Raw genomic sequence first — 14,879 nt, 5'->3', positions numbered from 1 at the left:
GACCTGCTGAGTTCCTTCAGCATTTTGTGTGTGTTGCTTTGAATTTCCAGCATCTGCAGGTTTCCTCATGTCTGTGTTTTCAAATACTTGATCGCCTACAGGTAGAGTGGAATTAAAGGACAGCAAAAAACGTTAATCGCCTAGGGCCAGTCACTATTCAGAAAAAGCTGTGGTCCAAAATGGACGTTTACTTTTAATGGACTAAGCTTCACCGGTTGGGTCGCAGTGCTAGATGACAGTCTGGATGAAGGCAGCTGCTAAGTATTGATTTCAAGAAGCCGTACTGAGATACTTGGGCACTTAAAAATTCTAATTGACAGTCGCTATCGTTAAGAAATATTCACGATATGACACTCGCTGACAAATTCTGGCTTTACGACCTGTCCCTAATTGCCCTTGAGAAGGTATTAGTGAGCCGCTTTCCCTAACCCTGCAATAACGGTACACTGAAGGGCTTGCTATTCCGAAGGGCAGCCAAAAGCCAAGAGACTGTAGGTCTGGAGTCACATAGAGGGCCAAGGAGCTCAAGGGCGACGCATTTCCTTCCCTGAAGGACAGCATGGATATCCAGTTTTTACAACAATTTTCTGTTCGTGGTGATCTTTTGGTGGCTAGATTTGTTTTGAAACTCAGGTTACTTCACTAAGAAAATTTAAATTCCACAGCAGCTGGGTGTGACGCTACTCGAGTAATATGACTACTGCATTCCGCAAGTCATCTCCCAGGAAAGCAGCTGTGCCATTCTTAGTCACGCTTAATGTCAATTTTTTAATTAAGAGTTTATCGACGGTGTGTTCATTTCACAGCATCAAGTAAAAGGATAGGAGCTGTGGGTGATAATTCTTCAGCAATAAAATAGGGCACAGAAAATCAAACCTGGACTTTGCCCGTCAGCTGAATTTCCCCGGCATGACTCGCACTTCCATGTCAACGACTCAAGGCACAATGAAGCAAATGTAGTTTAAAATGTAGTTATTTATCAGAAATGGGTTTTAATTAAATTAATTAGCTTTTATAAGCACTATAAATCAATGATCTGCGTGATTAGTATTTGCCATTTAAAAAGCAAATATTCACTCGGAGAATTATGCTGTTTCCTGTGGCATAAAAATCGCTGGTTAAAAATTGAATGATTAATTTGAAGAATTTTTCGGTCAGTTTCACCTCAGGTGTAAAATGTAACTTTTAATTTTAGAATAGAATATTTAAAAACGGGAGCAAGTGCTGCAGCTCGATAATGACATCATTGAAACAAATCACATTGGATCCTTAAAAATATGGGTGGGTATATTTGAATGTCCATCCTTGGGCATGGTCTAATTCGACCAGTTCCACTGATATGTATTGAGTAGGACAACTGCCGCCGCTTCGTGGTAATTTTACCGCAGGTGCTAATGTGTGTCGTGGACATGACTGCACAATTTACAGGACAGGATTCTGGTCTTTGACGTGATTTGCTCACAGTTTGAAACAAGCTGACTGGCTTTATACTATAAAACTGATGAACTAGGGAGGTGATTTACTTATGGCTCAGCCTAGTGAAGAACACCAAATGTGGTGTTTTTTTTTACACACACTCGATCATTTGAAAATGCTGAATTACAGAATGGAAACGGGCCTCGACAAGAGAGCGACAGGCACAATTTTTAAAAGGGCGCTTGTAATGTAGGACAGGATGTGAACAGATCCTTTCTGTCGCTATTTTTGAATGACAATGGTGAAATATCAAAAACGTAGAGACGACGCAAATAATTTACCGCATATGGCTCCGTTTTAAATCAACGCATTGTGCAAATTGATATTGTTCTCTTTGTATGTTTTTTTGCGACTAACAAGAAGTTTAACGTTATATCGTTTGCAACGTGGTCACCCCGGTTGAAGGCAGCAGACAACACCTGAGACTCAACGTGCTGCTTTGGTGTTTTTTTTGAGGGGGCAGTGATGTTCATGGGACAGTCAACGCATTTGTCATTTAGTGGCAATCACAATAGAATTCATTATTCGAGCCATGGTTGGATCAGATAAGGAATGTTAGCTCCAAAACTCACAATTCCGGTGATCCATTTAATATCCCACCCAGTCCGAATTTCACTTTTGTCCAAATACAACTATGGACATTGAAAACGGAAGTATTTGTGGAGACCGTATGTAGCAAATCATCATGGTTGTTGGCAGAGAATTTCTTTTCTAAAATGTGCATTATCTTCCAGGCGGTGTTCAGAAGCTCAATGTGGTCACTATGGATCCACGTCGCGTCGCGATCAGTCAGACCGTTGACTGCGCTTAGTTGATTACAACGTGATGAGTCTCGGAATGAGTAGGGTGTAACTATACGGAATTATGTCAGTGGCAATCACTGAACTACTCACATCCTTACCAAAGCAAAGCAACCCAATTTGCTGAGAGAGGGGGAGATATGCCTCGGTTAAGAAAACAGCCCACGGCTGAGATAAACTAGCCAAAAGGCACGTGTGGTTGGGCGGAAGAGGGAAACGTCATCCTTCGGAACAATTTTGACTAATTACAATAAAAAGACTAGATTTTTTTCCGTCTCATTGCAACAATCGACCTATAAAAAATGAAAACTTAAGGTAATCTCAGTCTTTATTGAGATACAGAGCAGAGCATATCTTCCGCCACTTCTGGCGGTACCGCCCAGCAACCCTCCGATTAAATCCTAGCCTAATCACGGGAAAATATACAATGACCAATTAACCTACGAACCAGTAGGTATTTGGACTGTGTGAGGAAGCCAGAACACCCGATGGAAATCCACGAGGTCACGGGGAGAACGCACAGGCAGCGGCGGGGATTGAATGCGAGTCACTGGTACTGTAAAGCGTTGTGCTAACCCGACGCTATTCATGCAAAGAAAATGTTACTCAGATTGCCAAGTGAAACAGCATATCCATCTATATCACATGACGTAAAGCTTCATTTGCGTCAATTTAAGGATTGTAGACAAGAAACACTTCTCATATCACACGATATTCATCCCTTTGACAGTTGTGGGCGGATAGAATTATCACACTAATGCAGCAAGTCTTTGTTCCGTTTCCCGAGGGCGGAAATATGCCAAGATCATCTATAATCGACTAGAATCTAGAATAGATCATTACACACCTACACAAGCAGCAATTGTCTTACTCTCCTCGGCATAACAAACACGCACGAAAAAAAGCTATTGGACAACAATGTCGGAGAAACGGAATTTCATGACTACTTGGCTCAGTGGCAAAACCAGAAGAGTGGAAATTTCCTGTTTTACTCAAATTGGTTAATTTAAGACAAACTATGGGGAAATATTAATTGCCTTTGCCTTGAAGGACACTGAGGTTTACCTGTCCTGACACCATACTTAAGCGTGTCCCTGCAGTCGACCAGTATCTGTTCAAGAGATTCAGGGTTGTCCGAAAGCTCTAGGTTAAAACCTTCTATCCCCTCCAAGAGTTGGTGTGGATGGTGGAAGTCCAGAACTTTTGTGGACCTATCGAAAGTTTTCTTTATATAGTTGAGAAGGATATCAACCACTTCCAGAAGGAACTGTGTAGTTTGCTCTTCCCCATTTTTGGCTGGCAACAAGTCTGGAAAATAATTAATCGGACAAACGTCACCTTTATTACAACATAGATAAAGAACATGGAATAAAGATCAAGTAGAACGATAAATGCGGCGGAATTTTACATAACAGGGCATTCGATAACGGTGCTTACACATTCATCCAATGGATCACAGGCATTATTTTACAAAATGCATCATAATCAGTCAAATAATACATAATCAATAAACATAAGCTTAAAAATCCCAAAAGGCCCCTTGATTTAAAAGTTGTAACATTCTCTGAAAACAGGCTAAATAACGGGAGCTCGTTATAAAAACCCTGCTATATATGTGATTTGCTCCAAGATCTGAACGGTGTATTTCCAGTGCCTATGATTGTGTTTGAGGCTAAACCCGCTTATCTCCCGAGCAATAAATTACCTCTGGCGTAGAGATTGGAGAAGTCAGTTTCCGTGCGCCTGAATATCGAGCCCCTGTCGCCGTGTTCACTGGAGTTCAGGTTCTTGGAGGACTGCCGATCCTTCAGTGAACTTACCGCCCTGCTTTTATCCTCGATGCTGTTCGTCCTTTGCAAAAATCCTACATCATTACGAGAAAGATCTGTTAGCGATTGCAATTTCCCCCTCCCAAACATACTGTACGAGTCTTGTCTCGTTTTAGGGTAATTATTGTAAGATGTTGAGTGGTAAATAGGGAGATGCTGCTTGTTAGACCTCCACTGTAACCCCCCAACAGATAATTTATATGGAATATTTGCCCGTAGGAGGCTGAGGTCACGATGTCGTCAGCACAAAACCGACCATGCGAAAACAAATACTCGTTGTATAATGCAGTGGCAAATTCTCGTTAAGTAAACCCGATATAATAGACGGCTAGAAGCAGCCACTAGAGCAGAGTCTGAAAGAGCCTCCGGCCAAACTTTCCAGTTTGTCAAAGTGAGAGGAACGATGATGAATGAAGGCACCCCGCATCGTGCTCACCATCTTCGGGTTTGAATCCCATCCAGTCGAGATTCCTTTCTCAATACGTTCTTTACACCACTCCACCTAAAATAACCTATGTATCAGCATGTGAATTTAGATCTAAAACTCTCCGTAGCTCGTTAATATTGTTGTTAGAGAGCGAAAAAAAATGAATTCGATTTTGGCTCCACCCAGATTTGAAGTTATTCAGCCTGGGCGAAAGGGTTATACTTTGACAATGATTTACATTGGAATAAAACTGCTTCAAATGTAAGCAATTTCAAGCATTGTCAGAACGATGGGAAAAGGCTGCACTAAATGTGAAAGATGGGCTCCACATACTCTCGTCTACTTTAGCTCTAGGGCTTGATTGCAATCAGACTTGCTGAAACGGAATGAAATCCCCAAATCTGAAACAACAGAATACTGCTGTGGCTCAGCCCCGCGCTCCTAGCTACCGGCTCAACAACAAAAAGACACTCGAATTTTAATCTTTGGCCATTAAGCTAAAGTGGAACTTTTATATGAAATGTTCAGAACAGATCGATTCAGGAGTAGGGAGAAATTGAATAAATTTCTTCCGTGCTTGCCTTCTATGCACGCAGTTGATGGTGTTCTTGAAATAATTGCAAATTTTTCAGTATTCACATATAATTCAAAATCTGCACATTTCGCAGGCCTATTCATTAATTCTAACAGTAATTGCTCTTCCGCCAGCTGTCTGTGAAAATGGTCACACGAAATACAACTCGTCTGCCGTTAAAGTGCCAGCTATTATTAACCTAACACGACGTAACTAACCCGACAAGAACCAATGCTGCTCTTCATTATTTATCCAGGCTAGACTGCTTTTATGTTGTAATTTCGGGAGTTTGTGCTCGCTGGCCGCGCTATCTCAGAAAACAGCGAGGTGACGAAAAAGCGTTTAATAAGTTCCCCATTAATCTGTTCCCCGGAGGAAGGCGGTGCCTGGGTAGATAAGGGTGATGAATCCAGAGAAAAAAGGGACTGCAAATCCACGATACCAAATCACACCTTCTAATTTCTTCTCAACAATAAGTTTTATTTTCTTGGCGTTCCAAACGGTGGTATATTTGATCGATTCCATCCCCACAATAACAACCGCTGCTGCGGAAAGTGATTAACTCAGTGGATGAAATATCCTATAATTGGAAATTGTATAAAAAGCTTTACTGCCATTAAACTATACACCGAGAGCAGCTTTCAATACTCCAGCCAAGTGTGTGATACTCCCTTTGCAAAGTATGGTTAGAAAAGATTAAACCAGTATATGGTCTTCGTAGCTTAAAATGCTTGAGATGTTAAAAACATGGGGTTTTTTTTACTGCAAATCATCTTAACTAGGACTGCAAGAGCAAAATCTACTTTTCACCTCGGAGTGACTGTACTAATTGTCCAAAATGCACTGTTACTCAATAAGGTTTGGGTGATTTGGTTAGAAGCATAATTCATGATTCAGAATACAACACTTAGAGATGAAGGTTGTATCAGGTCGGATTAGTTCCAGTCCACTAAAATCACAGCACAGTTAACCACCAGGTGGCGCACCGGTTTGCATTGCTTACTCCTAAAAAAGTAATCGCGCCAGTTATTCCACACAAGTAATGCAATTTGTCTCCCAATTATTCTCCTTAATAAGTAGTTCCTTAAGCTTTTAGTGGTAAAATTTAATTGGCGGTACGGCAAAATACTGAACTATCAGGCGATATCTGAGTATTTAAAAGGAGGCACAGCAAAAATGGTTAACACGGCAACATAATATTATTCCGATGAAGATGTTTTAAAAGAAAGTAATTTGTGAAAAGAAACTGTGACGCAAACATTTCTTGGGGGAAAAAAACAGTCATAAATCTTAAAAGGTTAAAATAAACAACTTTGCTGCGAGTGTAGACGTATAGTTAATTCCATCTGCAGAAGCTGGAAATCCAAAGCAACACACACAGAAAGCTGGAGGAAGTCCCGATGAAGGGTCTCGGCCCGAAAAGTCGACTGTAATCATATCCATAGATGCCGCCTAGCCTGCTGAGTTCCTCCAGCATCCTGTGCGTTGCTTTAGCTAATTTCCGTAGAAGGCTAAATTGTGTGTTCGAAGCGCATTTTTATTGAAGCTCCTTCCACTTGGGTAAGGATTTGCTTTGGATCAGGCTTTAGCTGAGGCGGTAAAGAACGGTAGTTTGATCTCGGTAGATGAGGAATCCAGAAGTCCTCCATTGCCAGCGCTAAAGTGGGGCATGCCAAGATCTAGAGGAAGTTGGGAGGAGGGTGCAGACTACCGGGGCTTTCTAAAAGCCAAGGAGAACAGTGAGCGCGGAAAGAGAGAAATTTCCACCATAATCGACAATGACGATTATGACAACCAAGCAGTAGTTCGGGTTAATAAAACACACCCCATTGTTCTTCGGACAATTTAAAAAATGTTCTATCATCGATCTCTCCATAGTTCGAGCATGATTAAATGTATTGCCCTTAAGATAATTCTGTCAAATTAATTGCGTTATTTACCGTTAAATTTATTCTCACTGGTGTCCAGAGTTCCTTTGTTGATTATAAACCGAGATCCTGCTCTCAATGCAAAATAATATCCTCATTTATTGGAGCTGGAAAGCATACTCAGATTATTCAATTACTAATTTACAGGAATATTCACTCTGATGGTAGTGTTCAAACCTGTGTCTTTTATAATAGTAATAGTAGATAAACTGAGTTATTGAGAAATACATCTAATCTTCCTCGGGTATAAACATAACTGCTGTAAAATGCTGCTTAAAACACCCAAAACTGCATAAGTTAAGCATTAATCGAATTGGAAGTTTATTATCAGCTAGCTATTTAGTTATGAATAACTCTGGGGGTTAGAATGCAAATTGTCTGGCGATCGGAGAATTTATCCGAAAGTACAGCTATACAGGACAGTAATTTATTTTTGTTTACCATTAGTACATATCGCATCATTTTAAAACTCTTTCAGAAAAGTCAAATGCCCTCTGCCAAATAGGTAAGAACTTCCGATGCTCCCTGGCCTGCTGATCATTCCACCGCTTTATGAAACAAATGCTGGAACGTCATTGCACGTGTTATTCTTGCCCCGTCCGCTAGGGGGAACCCATGAGTAACGAAGGTGATTCACGCACGAGTTCCCTCAAACCACATCCCAGCGCCCCGCCACACAGTGATTAGATTGTAACTGGATTATATCTCAAAATAGAAAACTTGAAATGTCTTTTTAACAGTTGTAGTGCTTTGCGTTTTTATGGCGTGCTAATTATTTAGTAAATTGCTCAGATTGTAAAATTTTGTCAATTTTCAGTATGAATTAAAAAATGAAATGTACAAATATGGAGCACGAAAAACGGTACAACGGTGGCGAATCATAATGAGCAGTATTTTTTTCCATTTTGGAGCCTCTGTAGTCCATTTTTTAAAAGTTTATCTTTCTGTATCCTTTCAAAAAAGTACATGCAGGATGAAGACTAAATCGAGCTAGTGAGCTAGATATTTTTCCTATGAATTAGGGTGAAATTTAATTCACATTTCATTGAAAACTAAAATTATAGTTTTGTTGTACAGGGACTAAATTATATTGGGAGGAAGATAAATTAAATGCAATTAGATGGGGGGGGTGTATTTGTTTCATTAAGTTATCGATATAGGGTAACCCGCAGATAAATCCATATTATCATCTTCGTAGTTTTGCCAAACGTATTTCATTAGGTTTCATAGAGTGTCCAGTTTTCGGACTCTCGGCAAATCCATTCCCCTGTTACTAAATTGGCTACAGTTTTCCATCATTAATTAGCATATTTGTCTAGTGACCTTTTACTTCTCCAGAGAATTGATAATATAGACTGACGTCTCGGCGCACAGCCAGGGATTGCTACATCGTCACGGATGTCATCTTTTGGACAAGGCGTTCAATCTGCCTTTTCAGGAAGACACCAAAGCTCTAAGATCCATTTCCTCCCCAAGATGATCTGCAACATTTTCACCGCATCTTGCTTCAATAAGCACCACCAAAATAAATAAAGGGCCTTCCTCTGAGGCATTTAGCTGTGGACAAGATGGTTACTACATTGCTTTACGAATCAAAACTGCTCGAACAGAAGCCATAGAGCACGACACCCCAATATAGGCCCTTCGGCCCATCTAGTCCATACGGAACTATTATTCTGCCAAATGTAAGAAAGTTAAGATTTAAGAGAGTCCTTTTTGCTCAAGGTGGGTACAAGGGCAAATAAAAAAAAGGCTAATCTCATTTTCCCGTTCACCATCCGTAATTCTGTAGCAGAATTTCAGACCGTGATTCAAATACATTTTAAATAAGGCAAGGGAATTCCGGATCCTACCCGTACTATTCTTTGGCTAAAAAAAAGTAAAAATATCGAATTACCGAAAGTTATAATTGCCCAGAAGCGTTTTGATGAATCTTAACGATATAAAGGTCTTTTTCCTCTTTATAATTGATTGCAGTTGCGAATCCGCCATTAATTCGGTTCTGACAAAAAAATTGCTTAAGACATAAATGTCTTCACTTTTGCTGGTGAACATCTCGACTGTCCCACAAACGGGACCTTTTATCAAACAATCTCCATGAGTATAAATCAATGGTGTGTGCATCAGATCCTACCTGATCCACTTGGGGCAATTTAAAGGTAGAATTCTTTAGATCTTGCCAGCTCAGATCAGCAGTTACAGAATTGAGTATTTTACGTTACGATTTAAAGGAACCAATGTTTGTTTTAAGGTTTCCTTTTAATATTAATAATATTGTATGAACATTATTAATATTAAAATGAAACATTAAGGCAAACGTCTTGTTTACCAAGTGGGGATTAACCAGTGTTTAATAATAAAATCAATATAGTCGGCGAAGCCTCCAGATCCTACAGCATGTTGGACGGAGTTTGATTATCCAACTCGTGTTTTGATGGAGCCTGGCATATAGAAGTTACCCACATAGTCTGTGTGTTTATTCATATCAAATAGAGAATTACATACCGCAGATTTTTAGACCAAGTTTTCTTGTACAGCCGTGAGCAACTCCGCACCAAGTATCGTAGGCTGAAATAAAAGAACCGAAAAGAGACGTCAAAAGCCCATATCTAGGTTCTGATTTTTCCCCCGTGAAGCCATCTGACAAAAGCATTTCAGCACATTTCCGATTTATTGAACTTTCCATCCTGAGAACAGAGAAGGTCTGGGGTTATTTAGTGATCTATTACGCTCCACGGAAAGCTTCGAAGCGGTTCAGATGGCATTCAAAACATTGCTGGAGTGTAATGATGATCATTATGCAAACGACCTCAAACGAATGAGATTCAGACATAGCATGAAATTATCTTATTAATTATTTGGTGCATTTGTATAATTTTGAAAACAAATATTTTTAAGTGTAAAGGCACAAAGGCGTTGCTCAGCTTCCTGTCCCCCCCCCCCCCTTTTGTGTGTTTTCTCCCCCTGAAATTCCGAATCAGGTCGTCCTAGAAGTGAATATCTAATAAATGATGGCACACTTTCTGCAAATTGGAAGCTTAAAACAAACCTGCGTGAAATGAGGTCGGAAGGGTAGTCCATGGCTTAATTGGCTGAAAAATGATATTTGACTAACTCGGATCTGCATGACTAGCCGCCAGCCAGCGAATTTTGCACGAGTGCAACTCGTTTTATTTTTTCAAACATCCACCTTCATTTACATTTGTGCATTATCCTATTATTCAGTATCCCTTTTTTAAGTAAGTTAATGATTCGTGTAGCAATTTATTTCAAAATCTGACCAAGTAATACGCCTGGCAGTGCAGCCCAGCACAGCGGGTTACTAAGTGTGTTGTGTGCGTTATACGCTTGAGAATAAGAAATATGATTGAGAACATTTATAATCATTAGAATCTTCAGTTTTAGCAAACGTATAATCTGCGTATAGCACGCACATACCGATGTATTTAATTAAAAATTAGGAACATGCAGTATATATTTCTGCTTGATCTTAACGGCTGAAGGAAACGGCAATTTGGAAGTCCCTCGCTAGTCTGACAGTTCCAAAGCCTGGGTTTATGAGGCGTGTAAATACTAATAGCCTCACAAAGACGGCACAGTAGCTACGCAACAGGAGAGAAAGTGAATGATATAAAAATATTTTACCACTGAAATCCAAAATCAAATATACAGCTTAAAGTGAAATCCGGAGAAAGTATGAAACAACATCCAACTTGTAGATTGCTATAGAAAAAAGGCATTTGTGTGATTACATTTAACCGTCATTAACAAAATAACATGTTAATGATGCAGTTTGTGATTCCACTTGTGTAGGTTGCAATATGCACCTTCGACAGGAAACGATGTCATTTATCTACATTAACAGATAATTAGATGGGGATTTCAGATCGATGGAATAGAGTCAGGACTAGAAAGAAATGTTTGGATTTCGCGAGAAATGAGAAAATTGCCGCCCGAGTGAATCCTAACCCTCCGCGGTTGCCTTTTGTAAACGTGGATGTGTTTGGCAAGCACACGATCTCAGTAGCCTTTGTCCTTTTTGGTGATTTTTGTGACTCTGACAGCCCGAGTGAAGCCTCCTCATGACACTTGTGTGAAAAAGCACTGACACACAAACGCGCCTCAGGTCAATGACTGGGAGATAAAGCATGCCATGAGCTAATGATATAGGACTAGGACAAGCAAGAAACACGATTACAGATGGAAGGACAAAAAATACACACAGTGTACTCTTCACAATTGCTGACTCTTACATTCGGTACACCGGGCCCATCATTTGTTGACCCACTTACTGTTGCTATACAGGCGCTGTGAAATGCAGCTAAATATATCATTTCTTACTTCTATTTCAAATCTTATTTAAAAAAAGGGAAGTTAAATTGGCTTAAATCGTAAATCCCGTGTGGTAAAGAACGGCAACGGGTTGTTTTCTTCTTGAGCAGAGGTGCAAAGGCGAATTACGCCGAAATAACGAAAGATGGGGAAGACTAATGTGGTTGCGTGCACGTTTGTGTCCGCGGGTATGCATGTGTTCATGTGCGTGTGCGTGTGTGTTGTGTGTTCGTGAGTGAGAGAAAGGGAGCGTGAGAGTGAAAGTGATAAAGTGAGAGAGAGAGTGAAAGAGTGAGAGAGAGAGAGAGACAGGGAGAGTCTGAATAAGGGGCGGAGAAGAGGGTGGTGGTAGCAAGATATGAAGATGTTGAGATAAGGCGGCGTCGTACAATTACGGAATTTTAATGCTTGAACACGGACAAAAGCAAAATCTAGGTTACTCCGATGCTTTCGTTCGCAGTGTGTCGTCGTAGCTATTAGCACATTCATAAGAGCTACAATTAGCTGCATCAGCCGCTTTCGCATTCACTTTCTTATAATTACACGTCCACTCAGATTCTGCACGAAAAGGGCCTGTAATAATGAGCAAATTGCATAAATCGCCTTAAAATTACTGCTTAGGCGGTTTCTTTTCCCCCCAGCATGCAGCTGTATGCTTATTTCCACTGAGTGAAAATACCTTTCAGCCTCCAGGTGTTGTATATGAAAGAATACATTAAAATGGCTACATTTTCTGCATTCTCTAAGTACAGAAGCATAAATTAGGCAACGCTAATGGGAACGTTAACGCTGCTTATATTACTTAAACGCTTCTGTTCATTCAAACATTTGTTTGGAAACGTTCTGATTTTGCAACGTTTTCCAGACTTTCCGCCAACAGAATGACAATTCGACGACTGCGCTGTCGTGAAATCTTCTTGAAATTGGTTAGAAACCGCTTACTTGTATTTCTGTCTCCCGGTCGTAAATTTGTTGGGGTGGGATCCTGACCAGCCCCGGAGGATGAAGGAGTAGAGGAAGCCATCGGTTCTGGCAGATGCAAAGTCTTTGGTCAAATGGGGCTGACACCTTTTTTTTTTACAATCCTTTCTCTTCAATGTATGGCGCGAAGTCACAGGCTTCTGTAAAGAAAATAATTAAGTTTCGTTTGTTTTCTTCGGAAGCTGCCGAGTGTCTGCGCGTGTGTGAGAGACAGAGCGAATGGCTTTGAAACGCGCCCTGCGCTTTCAAACATTTCACTTTATTAGCATTCAGGGCGCCAAAGTGCTCTCATGGAAGGTAGGAGAAGCAATGAATCGCGCCTGTACAGACATGACTCACGCAATCGCAAGCGATATGCCCAATCAATATTGATGGAAAGGTATCAAATAATAATTCTAGAAACTCCTTAAAATGGATGAAGCTCGATACAGGACAGACATTTTAATGGCTCGACGCGTCGAAATATTTTGCATTCTGGTCAAAGATTTCATTGGAAGCATTGACTGAAATAATTTCTACTGTCTTTGCTTAGCCCCCAGACATCTTACATTATGCACTTGATCAGGAAGGACTTCCAATAGGACAATGTCACCCACCAACCATTGTCAATCAGCAATACAATAATGGCCACTGTCATTTTAAATCCACTTATGAAAAGAAATTTTTGATTTAACCAGTCTCAACTACAAACAGCAAAGATCGTAGTGAGATCTAACGCGACTAATATATTGCCCAAAATAATTTAAAAGAATTGCAAAAAATAATTAGTGGTATGGCCAGAAAGAATTTTCGGTTAGTAACCAAGCACTGAACAGACTGGTTTGACCTATGGTACTTCTAATCAAACACAAATGCATTATGTATAATTAGTAGCGTAACTATCTGTCCAAACGAACAACCGAATTTGTGGCACAACGATAATTGAACACGCAATTTATATACTTGGACAAACCGGTGGAACACATTACGTTTCACATTCAAGTTTAAGTTTTCTTTTGCAATTGAAGACATATAATACTTACCCACTGGGATTTCAAACCTCCCAAAATATAATCCGTCCATTTGGAGATGCACAGGGAAGTTAGCAGCGGATTTTAGCAAAATAACTCGCACAAGGGGATTGCTAAGAAAATTTAATTTTCAGGTAAACAATGAGGAGGACTTTACCGTGTCACGAAGATGCCCAGGTAGCAGCCTCAACCAATTGGCTCCCAACAACTAAATTACATCTGTAGACATACAAGTTTCTGTCAGCACGAAGGACGCTTATAATACTCCAAGGGAAACGACATCGGAATATAAATCAAGAACAAAAAAAAATCCATTCAGCGTGACCTTTTTATTCCAGAAGTACGTTTGATTTGCGGCTTTAAAAGTGTGAATCGCCCGTTTATCCGACACGACGCACGAATGAGTCACACATCACCTCCTCTGCTCCAAAATGTGTCACGCCAATATTGTTCAGGTTGCTTTGTCTGCAGAAAACCAACGCCCCGCCACCGTTCCGCTGGAGTTACGTGACTTTTCATCAGGTACTTTTAGTGCCTCTAGACTAGAATTTTAGACTTTGTTTGCGAATCCTGATCACGGAGCAGGTGCGCCAGAGGAGGGTTGGAATATCTGACAATAGGTATATATCCAGGACATCTAACATTAAGGGAAAACAAATTCAGACGACATAGGAATAATTTTAAATTTAAACTTTGAAGAAGCTTTTTTAATACATTCATTGTTGTGCGAACAGCTAGCTGTACTTCGCATTTATTACAATCAATGTGGAATCACGCACGTCTGCTTTACTTCATTTATATCAGCAATAATAAAATAGCATCACGGGGGTTCCTTTTTCTAATGCTATTTGAGAAGTTTTTTTTATCAACTGCTAAATGCGCGGCATTATTGGTTTTACTTGGATTTGTACAAGGTCGTAAACAGAAAATAGAACTGACCAGAAGGGGGCGCCCTAGGTCGCCAAACCTTACAGTTCTTGCTTCATCCAAGTGTCAAGAATCTGTCTGGAGGAATCCGGGTAGGTGCGAACCTGTCACATCTTTCACTAGTTACACTTCTTGGAAGAAAAATTGTAAGAATACATCCAGGGATGGGAGATTATTTAAATTCGTGACAGTTGAAAAGGCAAAAGATGTAGCAGTCCTATTAAAATGTTATAAATTTTCAATCGCGAAGGAAACTGGGGAGAAACGCGAGTGAAAAATAAAAGTGGTAGCATTTTGACTGACAATATAAATGAAACGGCTAAACTGTAACCATAAGTAAATTGTTGCTGGGGGGAGAAAAGAGGAAAATGGTTTTAAAGCGGACCTTCATAGACAATGGATTTTGAGCTCGATTCAAGTGTTACCTGATGAACGAACTTATTGATAGAGAGAACAAGATCAGATACTTACAAAATTCTAATTTCATACGATGTTTTGAATGGAACATACATACATTGCTGCAGACAAAAATGCGTTTTCAAATGGACGTGACAATAAATTTGAAGCAGGGTTGTTATGTAAGTTCTATATAATG

At 40.1% G+C, this 14,879-nt stretch overlaps 1 protein-coding gene across 4 annotated transcripts in view; it reads right to left on the bottom strand.

Moving 5' to 3' along the window:
* gad1a (glutamate decarboxylase 1a) overlaps positions 1 to 13,822 on the bottom strand; it is a 51,236-nt gene extending 37,414 nt beyond the window's left edge. The window contains exons 1-5 of one of the 4 annotated variants that reach the window (XM_073047276.1): positions 13,683 to 13,822; positions 12,309 to 12,487; positions 9,540 to 9,602; positions 3,982 to 4,140; positions 3,342 to 3,584 (exon numbers count right to left, since the gene is read on the bottom strand). In XM_073047276.1, coding sequence (XP_072903377.1) covers positions 3,342 to 3,584; positions 3,982 to 4,140; positions 9,540 to 9,602; positions 12,309 to 12,390 — 547 coding nt within the window. In that variant the 5' untranslated portion in view covers positions 12,391 to 12,487; positions 13,683 to 13,822. The other 3 variants (XM_073047274.1, XM_073047275.1, XM_073047277.1) reach the window with 3 other exon arrangements.
* Positions 13,823 to 14,879: the final 1,057 nt, after the last annotated feature.

This window comes from Hemitrygon akajei, chromosome 5 (assembly GCF_048418815.1).
Source record: "Hemitrygon akajei chromosome 5, sHemAka1.3, whole genome shotgun sequence".
Classification (NCBI taxonomy): Eukaryota; Metazoa; Chordata; class Chondrichthyes; order Myliobatiformes; family Dasyatidae; genus Hemitrygon; species Hemitrygon akajei.
The sequence above is the reverse complement of the archived record's forward strand: the minus strand, read 5'-3'. Positions and strand labels throughout refer to the sequence as shown.